This window comes from Phasianus colchicus, chromosome 22 (genome assembly GCF_987193195.1).
Source record: "Phasianus colchicus chromosome 22, bPhaCol1.hap1.1, whole genome shotgun sequence".
Taxonomy (NCBI): domain Eukaryota; kingdom Metazoa; phylum Chordata; class Aves; order Galliformes; family Phasianidae; genus Phasianus; species Phasianus colchicus.
In genome coordinates, this window is record NC_143457.1 from 148,525 (window position 1) to 161,396 (window position 12,872).

The 12,872-nt window shown below is 51.7% G+C and overlaps 1 protein-coding gene across 6 annotated transcripts in view; it reads right to left on the reverse strand.

Annotated features, from left to right (window-relative positions):
• Nucleotides 1-12,872, reverse strand: part of LOC149915205 (uncharacterized) — a 54,129-nt gene that overhangs the window by 39,269 nt on the left and 1,988 nt on the right. For 2 of the 6 annotated variants that reach the window (XR_016459411.1, XR_016459410.1), the window contains exon 3: nucleotides 10,678-11,199. Coding sequence is in view for 1 of the 6 variants with exons in the window: in XM_090123073.1 (XP_089979199.1) it covers nucleotides 11,086-11,199 (114 nt within the window). In the remaining 5 variants the exon portion in view is untranslated. The other 4 variants (XR_016459414.1, XM_090123073.1, XR_016459413.1 and 1 more) reach the window with 3 other exon arrangements.

Consider the following 12,872-nt stretch of genomic DNA (forward strand, 5'->3'; position numbering starts at 1 on the left):
GTGCTGCACGCAGAGACTGAGCTGTGAGCTTTCCTTGAGAGATCACCCTGCGAGAGCCCGTCGGAAGCACCGCTGCGGCGTGTGCGTGAGCTGGGCACAGCTCAGGCTGAGCAGGCCGAGCAGGTGAGCTGGGTTTGGTGCTGGGTGGTTGCTGGGAGGTGTCTCAGCAGGAAAGCTGGGCTGGGGTGGGCACGCTGCATCAGCCCTCGTCCTGGCTGGCGGTGAGACAGAGGGAGTTTTCTTCAGGACAGCAACACCAGCCATGTGCTTCAAGGTGCGTAACTATTGAGGAGATGGAGAACACTTGCTGTCAGAAATCATGGCAGCTGTACAGGAGCTGGGTGTATTTTGGGGACAGTCCTTGTAACCAGCTGGTTTCGAGACATTGCCCTGCCCAAGAGTCTAAACTGCACAGCAGAAGAATGCTGGGAAAATGCTTCTTCCTCACTGTTTTTCACTTGCAGGTTCTTTCCTTAGGGTTTCTTTTTCCTTTCCAAAAGGAGATTTTGGGGATCGAGGCACTTGAAGAGAGAGTGAAGCCAGCTCTTTCCAACAGTGCAGGCAGTCCCTGTGGAGAGGACCCTGGGAACTTGAGGTTCCCCTGAGACGTTACCCAGCATGTCTCAGCAGGGAGACGGACGCAGTTCCCATCGCTGCTTTGCACGTGGAAAGGTATGGCTGGGTTTCTTTCGCTTGGGTTTCTCCTTTCTCTGGTTTTGGAGGGGAAGGGATGGAGCAGGGGGAGCCCTGCTGGTCCTTTGTTAGCTCAGTAAGCGGCTGGGTTGTGCACTTGCAGCAACAGGACAGCATTGCCAGGCTCCTTAACCTGCTGGGGCAGGGTGGGAGCAGAGAGCGGGCACTGCCCTCCTGCCAGCTGCGCCTGGTTATGGTTTGCCAGCTGCCCTGGGTTTCTGCTGAGAAGTTTGTTCTAGCTGCCTGCAGTAGTAAAGGGTGGGGAAGAAATAGTGGTGAAGAGCTAAGGCTGTGTACGGTAATTTTGCATGGGTTGAACTGTGGCACCTGAAGTCACTGTTTCCCTCGGAATAATGCTGGTGTTTGCAGGTGTGTTGGTTTAACCCCCCGAAGTGATGTCTGAGAGCGCCCGTCTTCTCCACCTGAACGATGAGAAAGCTGGATATGCCCAGAAATTGCAGCGCGTGCAGATGTTGTGAATGCGCTCTCAAATGTTTCCGTTAGTGATAACTAACGTCTCAGCACTCTGATACCCATCTCTGGCACCATCTGGAACGCTGCATCTCTTTGCAAACGTTGGGTGCCCGTTTCCATGGCCCTTCCTTTATTTCTCTCCTCAGAAGCAGCGCGGCGCGGTTCCCTGTGCTAGGGAGCAGCACCCAGCAGGCTGCCAGAGATCCAACAGCGCCTTGCAGCGCACAGAGGGACGCGATGGGGACAGACCATCCTTAGCACCACGCAAAAGTGAGTCTCTGCAGTCCTCTGTCATGAAGTATGGAAGAATGCATTTTAAGTATTACTTCTGAGCGGTGCAGCACTGCAGGGATGTCCGGTAACCATGGTGGAAGCATTAGAGAGGCCAACAGCAACAGATGGCAGCAGTGAGACAGAAGTGTGTGTGTAAGTGGTGGTGCTCAGAGCTGAGTGCATTCCCTGTAGGGACAAAAAATCCGTGTCTCGACTTTTGCAGCTGATAGCGTTTTGTGTGCTGACGCAGCTTTGCTCTGCAGCATGCAGAGCTGTCAGGCAGACCAGGGTTCCTCTGCTGCCACCTGAGCGGGAATGAGAGCAGTAGTGCTTTGTGCAAGCGCACTGCAGTTTAAAGATCAGTTTCTGTTCTGGCTGTAGAAGAGTGTCTTTTGGTTTTTGTGGTGGACGTGGGCTAACAGGACAGTGCTGCTCCTGGTGTCTGTGAAATCAACACACAATCTGTTGTTGTAGGGACGGAGCCTGCGCGTCCATGGAATGGTGCTGGGCTTGGGGGGAAACGGAAAGCCTCCCCAGGTAAGAAGCTCTTGTGAGCTGTGGTGTGGGTACCTGCCTCTAAATAGGGCTGCATGAAGGGCTGTGTGGGATGGAGGAGAAAAGAAGGGGCACTGCAGATCTGTGCTGACTGCAGAAATGGCACAGCGTTGTAGCAGCAGAAAGGCCAATTGAAGAAACTACGCTTGAGGAGCAGAAGTTTGTGGTTGGCTGTGCTAAAATGCTCCTCCAAAGAGATGCTCTTCATGTCTTTCTTGTTTCCTTTCTGACAGAAGCTGATGCAAGCAGGCTTGCAGTGAAGCGCAGCCTTGCAGGAAGCCAGGGGAGGAGCATGGAGTGTGGCACAGCCCCCAAGAGAGGTACAGACACACAGCAGCATCTGGGTTTGGTGCACTGTCTTTCTAGTTAGGCTTTCTGTCTGTCCTTTCCTGGGACTGCTGTCGTTGCGTGTTGCTTGAGATCTTAATCCCTGGGGATTACAGTTGCCTTTCCTGTCCCAATTGGAAATGGCCCACAGTTCAGCCAAGATCCCAAGGTCCATTGCTGTGAACACTCGAGAGTTCCTAGCACTGTGGCCCATTTTGCAGACCGAAGGCAGTGTGTGACTCTCTTTTAATCTTGCTGCTTCCCCTTGCTTGATTCAAACAGGGAGAGGTGCTGAGCCAAACGGCAAGATGTACGCGAAAGCTCCTCTCCAGGCTCCAGGAGGGCTTCCTGGAACAGCAGGTCCCAGCAGAGGGGAAAGACCTTCCCCTGCAGTTGACAACCACTCCCTCTACAAGACCTCTGCAAGAAAGCGCAAGGGAGTGGAGGAAGAGGAGCAAAAAGCAGAGCTGTGGCCTGCCAAGAAACAAGTGAAGGTGGAGCGCGATGGGGAGAAGGCTCAGAGCCCACATCAGAGCAGAGGCGGTGTGCCAGCTCCAGCAACACACCCTGGGCCTGCCCCAGCGCCGACTGAGCGGTTCCAGACCTCAAAGCGAAGAGGTAGGAAGGTGCTGCAGCTGCCCTGGTGAGGTGCTTCCCTTATCAGGTGCATGGAGTTTGTTTAGGATTTGCTTTGCTTTCTCCTTCTCTCTGCAGAGAGGGGAAAAGAGTAGAAGGCTGCCGAGTCCAATGGCAAGGAAGTGCCAGAAAGTGTAACCCTCTCTTTTCCCATGAAATCCATGACGGCCTTCTGCTTGTCCCACTGGAAATACCCTTCCCTGAGAGGCTTCCTAACCTGTTTTCATGTACCCATGTTTCCGCGGTTTTGCTGTTGACAAACTGAATTTCTCTCCTCTTTCTCTATAGCAAGACGACAACGACAAAAAGAGAGGAGAGCAGAAATGAAGAAGGCTGCTCTGAGAGCTGCCGCTGCACGTGCAGAGGTGAGTCCTCGGTGAGCACAGACACGGCTCTTGTTGTTCTCTGTCTGTCAGATGTGAAGGGGATTGTAGAATGCTGGGGGAAGCGGTGTCCTACTTTGACGCTCACTTTCTTTCTTTCCAGTCCCCCACAATGAACAGCCTTGTGGAGATGATGGAGAAGCTGCAGCTGAAGGACTGAGTGGAGGAGCATCAGAAGGCAGCGGCTTCGTGGCAGCAGCCCAACTTGGCACTCTGGTTGCAGTCCATCAATAAACAATTGGAGCTTTGTATTCACAAAGAGCGCACGGCCTGATTTGTCCAGTGGCACTCAGTGAGCTGCTGCACCACCTCCTCGTTATTCCACTCGCGGCGCTGGGTCAGAACTCCCACATCTCCATCAGGGGATGCTGCAGGTTATAGAAGCAATGGACGCACCAGTCCTTGGCCCTGCCCATAAACGCACTGCCTGCAAAGCACGTGCACAGAACTGCAAGTAGCACGGCCTGAGCACAGGCGCGCTGAGTTAGAGAACAGCTGTCTCGAGCTGTCTGAGTTTCTCGGGGCAGCACTGAGCAGAAGTGAGCGTGTGCCCCTCACCCTGCAGGCGTCTCTGTTGGGGGAAGAGAGGCTCCGCCGGCTGCCTGATCCCAGAAGGCAGAGGTGTTCTCCTGACTTCTCTGCAGTGCTACCTTGCCTCATTGTCCCCCCTCTCTTCAGCCGTTTTGATGCTACTTTTCATCCTTTGGGCAGAGCTTGAGTCACTCTCATCATCGCACAGCTTTGTACTGAGCGGTGTGGAATTTTCTGGCTTTGCTCTTAAAAGCCTAGGCTGAAAACTGCAGCGTGCATGCTTAGTTTACATGGGGACATGGGGGGGACATCCCCTAACCCCCATTATCGAAAAATAAACCTTAATTGCAAAAGTGAGGGGTGTTAACCCCCGACCCATGGGAACAAAGTGGTCCGTGGGGGTGACACTGTGGGGGTGTCCCCATCTCCAGTACGTGACACCACCAGGGTGCCATGAAGGTGTCCCCAACTTTGGTGGTGTGACAGCATGATGCTGTGTCCCCACTTCTCCAGGAAGTCCTCCAGCTGGTTACAGTGTCCCCAGCTTCGGCTCAACATCCCCAGGGGGTCCTTTTGTCCCCTCTGCATGACGGTGACACCCGATGCTGGCTGCCGAACGTGACACCTGATGACGATGACACCGCGTCACGGCTGTGCCACGCTGGTGTCACACAGTCCCTTCTGGTGGTGGCACAGAGTTCACCACCGTGCGTGTCCCCATCCTCATGTCAGACAATGGTGACAGCACCAGAGGACTCCAGTGTCACCAGGTCCAGCTCTAGGCAGGCCTGGAGGGGTGACAAAGAACAGTGAGAGGCTCAGTGACAGCATGGTGACAACGCAGAGCTGCCTGTGCCTGGCCCCATGCGGTGGTCAGAGTACAGGGAATGGTTCTCACCCGATAGATGGTGGCACACAAGTGATGGTGACACCAGATGATGGTAACAACAGTGACAGCCAGGGATGGGGACACTGCGTCACGGCTGTTCCACATCGAGGTCACCCTGTGTCACGGTGTCACCTGAAGACAGTGACACTCAATGACTCCCAGTGGCATCCAGTGAAGGGAAGAACCAACAATGGTGACACCACCGACCCCATGTCACACCCACAGCAGACCCCACATGTCCCCCGACTGTCCCCAGCTCCCCTCCCTGTACACTCCTCGTCACCTCTTCAATGAGGATGGCACCGCTCTGCAGTTGTGCCAGTCCTCTTCTTGGTTGCAAGTGTTCCATTTGGTTTTGTCATCCAGTATTTTTGGGAGAAAACGTGTGGTAGTTCTAAGAGAAGGGGTATTTCTGGGAGAAAATATCCTCTTTTTGGAAGAGAAGGTGAAATTTACCACTGAAATGTGGTATTTCTGGGAGAAAATGACATACTTGAGGGAGAGAACTCGGAAATGGTGGGAGAGAATGTCTTCTATTCGAGAGCAACTGTGGTATTTTTGGTGTGACGACTGGTCCTTTGGGGAGAAAATACGGTAAATATGGGAGAAAATGTCCTCTTGAGGAGTGTCAAGTAGTACTTTTGAGAGAAAATGTCAGGTATTTCTCAGAAAACTGCTGTTTCTGGGAGATAGTAGCATCCTTGGTTGGAAAATGACAGGTGTTTGTGAGAAAGCTGGTATTTTGGGAAAAAAGGCCGTATTTTTAAGACGAAGCTGGTATTTCTGGGGGAATATGTCCCATCTTTGGGAGAAAAGTGGTCTATCTTGGAGAAAATGTTGTGTATTTGGGAGAAAACTGGTCTATCTGGAAGAAACTGCCATTTTTCTGGGAGTAAGTGTGATCCTGAGGAGCGTCAAGTAGTATTCTTGGGATGAAACATGAGGTATTTCTAAGAGTAGTGGTATTTCTGGGAGAAAATGTCTTGTTTTGGGGGGAAAAGATCACATGTATGTGAGAAAGCTGGTATTTCTGGGAGTAAACGCCATATTTTTAGGAAAAAATGGGTATTTCCCAGATAATCGGTCACATAGTTGGAGAAAAGTGGTCTATCTGGGAGAAAATGTCCTTGTTTTTTGGTGGAAGAGATCATGTGTAGGGGACTAAAATAGTGTTCCCGGATGAAAATGTCACGTATCTGTGAGAAAAGTGGTATCTGTGGGTCACAGTGCTGTTCCCCAGGGGTCGGTGCTGGGGCCTGTCCTCCTCAAGATCTTTCTTGATGAGCTGAGGGCACTGAGTGCACCCTCGGGAAGTTTGCGGATGACACCAGGCTGGCTGGAAGTGTGGATCTGCCTGGGGGTAGCGAGGCCCCACAGAGGGATCTGGACAGGCTGGAGAGCTGGGCTGAAGCCAATGGGATGAGTTCCAACAAGGCCAAAGGCCAGGTCCTGCGCTTTGGCTGCAACAACCCCAGGCGACGCTACAGGCTGGGGGCGGAGCGGCTGGAAGATGCGTAGAGGAAGTGGACCTGGGGGTGTTGATGGATGCTGGGCTGAAATGAGCCAGCAGTGTGCCCGGGTGGCCAAGAAGGCCAATGGCATCCTGGCCTGCATCGGGAACGGTGTGGCCAGCAGGAACAGGGCAGTGATTGTCCCCCTGTCCTCAGCTCTGGTGAGGCTGCACCTCGAGTGCTGTGTCCACTTTTGGGCCCCTCACTGCCAGAAAGACATCGAGGCCCTGGAGCGGGTTCAAAGAAGGGCGCCAAGGCTGGCGAGGGGTCTGGAGCACAGAGCTCACGAGGAGCGGCTGAAGGAGCTGGGGTTGTTCAGTTGGAGAAGAGGAGGCTCAGGAAGACCTTACTGCTCTCTAGAACTACCTGAAGGGAGCTTGTAGTGAGCTGGGCTTCAGCCTCTTCTCTCGTGTCACTAGTGCCGAAAAACGACGTTATAACCCACAAATATCAGTGTTCTCCCAAATACACGATGTTTTCTTCCGGAAAGATCACTTTTCAATCCTAAATACGACAATTTGTTCCAAAAATGAGATATTTTCTCCCGGAAATACAAGCATTCTCCAAAATCCATGATATTTTCTCCCGGAATGCCAGCTTTATCAGAGATATATGAAATTTTCTTCCAAAATTATGATATTTCCTCCCAGAAATATCAGTTTCCTTAGAAATTCTTCACGTTTCCTCCAAAAAATACAACATTACAATACCCCCCCTTCCCCATAATGTGATACTTTCTCCAGGGAGTCACAGTTTTCTTAGAAATACCTCATGTTTTCTCCAAACAATATGACATTACAATCCTCAGTATGACATTTTCTCCCAAAAATAGGACATTTCCTCCCAGAAATACCAGTTATCTTTACAAAAATATAACGTTTTCTCCCAGAAATACCAGTTTTCTCCCCCAAAATAGGACATATTCACCCAGAAATACCAGTTTTCTCCAAAAATAGGACTGTAGCCATCGGAGATCTGCTGGAAGGACAGACGGCCAGCTCCAGGAGCTCCAGGAGGCTCCTGGAATGCAGCCATGGTCACTTTGTGCTCCGGGCGTTGGGCAGACCGACCAGAGGTGAAGCGTGGCTGGATCTGCTGCTCAGCAGTGCGGAGGAGATGATGAGTGAAAGGCGTTCAGGTTGGGGCAGCCTGGCTGCAGTGAGCACGGCTTGTGGGGTTGGTGATCCGAGGGATGTGGGCATGGCAAGGAGTGGGGCAGGACCTGAGCTTTGGGACGGCGAGCTTTAAGCTTTCACGGGCTGATGGCCCAGATCTCTGGGGATCTGTCTGTAAAAACAAAGATGGTGAGCAAAGCTGGCTGCTCTTCAAGGCTGCCTTCCCTTCTGAGAGCACAAGAGCTCTCCGTCCCTCTGAATAGAAAGCAGAGGACGCAGGAAGCCCATCGGCTCGGCGCAGACCTGCTGGGCAGCTGGGGGCAAAGCAAGGAGCAACGAGCTCTGCTAACAGGCCGTGTCACCTGGAGCAATACAGGGCTAACAAACAGGCCGTGTCACCTGGAGCAATCAATACAGGGCTAACAGGCCGTGTCACCTGGGAAGAATACAGGGATGTCTGGACCTGCAGACGTGGGATCAGGAAACACAAGGCGCAGAACTGAACTTGGAGAGGGACGTGAAAAACAACAGGAAGACTTTCTACACGTGCATTGGCCAGAAGAGACAGGTCAAAGCAAGTGTGCCTCCTTTGTAAATGTAAAAGGAGAACTGCCTGCAACAGATGGAGAGAAGGCTGAGGTACAGAATGAGTTCTGTGCCTCGGTCTTCACTGGCAGCCAGGATTCCAGAGTTTGTCACGTCCCTGAGCCCTGCATCCATAAACCTCCAGGTGGGGACCGGGGTGGTAAATACCCCCTGCTGTGAGGGCAGAGCAGAGAGACTGCCTGATGAGATTGAACGTGTGCAAGTCTATGGAGCAGATAGATGGTGAGATGTGAGACTGAACGTGTACAAGTCTATGGGCAGGATGGCGTGCATCTCAGGGCTCTGAAGAAGCTGGCTGCCGAGCCGCTCTCCATCATATTTGAGAAGTCGTGGCTGTCTGGTGAGGTCCCGGATGCCTGGAGGAAGGGTCACGTCACTGCCGTTGGCAAGAAAGGGAGCAAGGAGGACACGGGAACTACAGGCCGGTGAGTCTCACCTCTGTGCCTGGGAAGATGATGGAACAGATCCTCCTGGATGACATGCTTGATCACATGAGGAGTGAGCGTGTGATCCGAGACAGCCAGCACGGCTTCAGCAGGGGAAGTCATGCTTAACCAATCTGGTGGCCTTCTGTGATGGAGTGACGGCATCGGTGGACAAGGGGAGGGTGACCGATGTCATTTCCCCGGACTTGAGCACGGCCTTTGACACGGTCCCCCACCACATCCTGATCTCCAAACCGGAGGGATGTGGATTTGATGGGTGGACCACTGGATGGATAAGGAATTGGTTGTAAGGCCGCAGACAAAGAGTGGTTATTAATGGCTCTATGTCCAGGTGAGGCCAGTAACGAGCGGCGTCCCCCAGGGGTCTGTCTTGGGACTGGTGCTCTTTAGCATCTTTATCAATGACATCGATGGTGAAATCGAGTGCACCCTCAGCAAGTTTGCTGACGACACCAAGCTGAGTGGTGCGGTTGACACGGCTGAAGGAAGGGATGCCATTCGGAGGGACCTCGACAGTTTGGAAAGGCAGACCCGGGTGAACCTGATCAGGTCCTACACAGCACAGTGCAAGGTTTTGCACTTGGGCCGGAGGAATCCCAGGCATCCATACAGACTGGAAGGAGCGGTCCTTGAGAGCAGCCCCGTGGAGAAGGACCTGGGGGTCCTGATAGATGAAAAGCTTAGCATGAGCCAGCAGTGTGCCCTTGCAGGTGGGAAAGCAAATGGGATCCTGGGCTCCATCAGAAGAGGGGTGGCCAGCAGGGACAGGGAGGTGATTGTCCCCCTCTACTCCGCTCTTGTGAGGCCCCATCTGCAGTACTGTGTCCAGATCTGGAGCCCCCAGTACAAGAAAGACAGGGAGCTGTTGGAGAGGGTCCAGAGGAGGGCCACAAAGATGATCAGGGGACTGGAGCACCTCCCTTATGAGGACAGGCTGAGGGAGCTGGGCTTGTTCAGCCTGGAGAAAAGAAGGCTGCGGGGTGACCTCATTGCAGCATTTCAGCACCTAAAGGGAGCCTACAAGCAGGAGGGAAGTCAACTCTTGGAAAGGGTAGAAAACTGCAGGACGAGGGGAAATGGTTTGAAGTTGAGGGAGGGAAGATTTAGGGTGGATGTCAGGGGGAAGTTCTTTACAGAGAGAGTGGTGAGGCGCTGGAACAGCTGCCCAGAGAGACTGTGGATGCCCCATCCATCCCTGGAGGTGTTCAAGGCCAGATTTATGGGAACCTGGGCAGCCTGGTCTAGTGTGAAATGTGGAGGTTGGTGGGCCTGCAAGTGGCAGGGGGGTTGAAGCTTCATGATCCTTGAGGTCCCTTCCAACCCTGGCCATTCTGTGATTCTGCTATTCTTGTAAGTGATATCCTTTAGTCTTCAGTATAACAGACATTCTGTGACTGTGCTTGAAGACAGTCTCCCTTGAGCGTTTTAGTTGTGCTTGTTTAGTGCTCGTAAAACCAACTGTGCAAGTGCTGCTCTCCTTTGTGAGGGGATTGCTGGCAGGAGCTAAGCAGTTACCACAGGCACCTCCAGCAAGGAGCTGCTGTGGCAGATGGGTGGGTGGAGCAGCTGTCTTCCAACCTGTCCACTGCAACAATTAGCATTCTGTAAGCTACTCTTCCCCAGTTTGCAGAACGAGTATCAAAAGTTGATACTCTTTTGTGAAAGAGTAAATGCGGGTTGAAAAAAAAGATGATATGACATTCCTGACTGCAGGTGAACAGCAGCACAGATGCTGGTCACCGCCGCAGAAAAAGCTCGACTTGTTAATGAACATCTGTGTTGGGATTTTGTACAGCTGACCTCACCTGCCTCTCATTCCTTGCCATCACCCCCTTTTTCTTCTAAGGTGAAAAAGACAGCCTTATTCTTTGTGAGTCCGTAATTGTGATCGTTTATTGATTGAGTACAACCAGATAAGACATGGAGTGCCAAGTTGGGAGGCACTCGCAGCGCTGCCCTGTAACACCACACACTGCAGCTGCTGCCTTCTGATGTTCTTCCTCTCAGTCCTTCAGATGCAGATTCTGCATCATTGCCACAGGGCTGTTCATTGTAGAGGACTGGAAAAAAACAAAGTGTAGAAATAGGACAGAAACAATCTAGGGAGACCTCACTAAGAAAGTCTGAACAGTAAACTTCCACAACAGCCCCATGCAGAACAGCAGGTGACTGCCATTCAGATCACTGACATTACTTCCCATAACACACAGCTTCGCTGCTGTCCCCTCCCTTCCCTACCTGAGCTGCATGCCCTTCCTTTTCCCTACCTGAGCTGCTGTCCCCTCGCCTCCTTTTTCTTGGTGCTCTTGCCTTTTCCTGCTACTCACTCCCAATCTCAACACTTGCCTGCTCTGCTTGCTGCTCTGACAAGTGCCTCTTAACTCTGCTCGCAGCTTCTCTCCTTCTGCATGCCCTTCTCTATTCCCTTCTTGTGCCCTTCAGGCTTCTGCTCCCCTTGCTGAGCAAGCCCATGCCCGGTAGCTCCCCTTCAACCTCCTCCGCCCTTTGCCTTTCTCCACACAGATGCTTGCTTCTGGCCAGCACTCCTGCCCGCTGCCTAGCCCACAGCCCGCATCTCTTGGGGAGACAGCAAGGTGGCCTGGAGCTACCCACACCTCCTCCCGGGCACGGCTTCTCAGCTTTGCTTCAAGCCCACAAAAAACCCCAAGGAGCTCCTCTTACCTTTGGGCTCAGCTTCTTCTCCTGCCACGCAGCTCCTGTGCCAGGCCGGGGCTCAGCTCTTCCCACACTCCTCCATTCCTGCAAGATTGCTTTCTCTCATTCACTGCCTTCCTTTGCTTTCCTTTGCTCTGCTACCCTTAGCTTCCCTACTTGCTTTCTCTACATTTACGTGCACCGCTTTGTACTTTTGAGTCTCTTCTTTGCCTCTTCTTTCTCTATTTTCCCTTCAACCCTCCCCTCCCCTCACCCCTCCTTCCCATTTTTCCCTTCCTCCCCTCCCCTCTCCCCCCTCCTTCCCTTCCCCTCCCCTCCCATACCCCCCCTTTTCTCCCTTTCCCCTCCCCTTCCCCCTTGCCTTATGGCAAACTCACTTTTCCTGCTCTTCACTCCCTCCTTCTTCATTCTCCTGCCTTTTGCTGCTACTCTCGCCTTGCTTTCCCTTGCTGTGCTTTGCTTTGCTTTCTCTACATTTGTGGCCATCCAGTCTTTTCTCAGCTGTTATTCTTGACTGTTTACTTGGCTTTTTTCTTCTTTTCTCATTTCTTTTTTTTCTGACCTTTTTTGGCTTTATTCTTTTTCTTCTTTTTTTATGCTTTCATTTCTTTTTTCATTTCATTGCACTTGTTCTTTTTTTTTTTCTCTTTTCGTTTTTTTCTGTTTTCTTCTATTTTTTCTCTTTTGGTTTTCTTTTTTCATTTTCACTCTTTTTTTCTTTTTTTTATTCTTTTTTTCTTTTTTTTCATTGCACTTTTCTTTTTTATTTCATTTTTCTTTCTCTTTTCTCATTTTTTTCTATTTTCATCTTTTTCTTTTTCATCTTGGTTTTCTTTTTTTGTTTTCCATTTTTTTTCTTTTTTCCTTTTTTATTTTTTTCCTTTATTACTCTTTTTTTTCCTTTCTCTTTTTTCTTTCACCTTTTTTCTTGTTTTTCTTTTTTTTTTTTTTTTTTTTTTTAATAATCATAGGTACTCCTGAAACCCCCTTTAAGCCCTCCCTACCCTCCCCATTCTTTCTTTTCTCCCTCACCTCCCCCCCTGCCCTATCCTACCATTCCCTTGCCTGCTCTTCTTACCTGAGCTGCTGTCCCTTCCTTTACCTACCTGAGCTGCTTGTTCCAAAAATTACCTAGCTGACCTGCTTGCCCCTCACTTTCCTAGCTGAGCTGCTGTTTTCTCACTTACCTGCCTTAGTAGCTTGCCCCTCACTTTCCCAGCTGAGCTGCTGGCCCCTCTCATTCCCTACCTGAGCTGCTTCCCCCTAACTTACCTAGCTGAGCTCCTTGCCCCTCGCTACGTACTTGAGCAGATGTTTGCTCACTTGGCTTCCTTACTGTTTGTCCCCTCACTTACCTACCTCACCTGCTATCCACTCACTTTGCTAGCTTAGCTGCTGTCCCCTCCCTTCCCTAGCTGAGCTGCATGCCCTTCCTTTTCCCTACCTGAGCTGCTGTCCCCTCCCTTCCCTAGCTGAGCTGCATGCCCTTCCTTTTCCCTACCTGAGCTGCTGTCCCCTCCCTTCCCTACCTGAGCTGCTTGCCCCTCGCCTCCTTTTTCTTGGTGCTCTTGCCTTTTCCTGCTACTCACTCCCAATCTCAACACTTGCCTGCTCTGCTTGCTGCTCTGACAAGTGCCTCTTAACTCTGCTCGCAGCTTCTCTCCTTCTGCATGCCCTTCTCTATTCCCTTCTTGTGCCCTTCAGGCTTCTGCTCCCCTTGCTGAGCAAGCCCATGCCCGGTAGCTCCCCTTCAACCT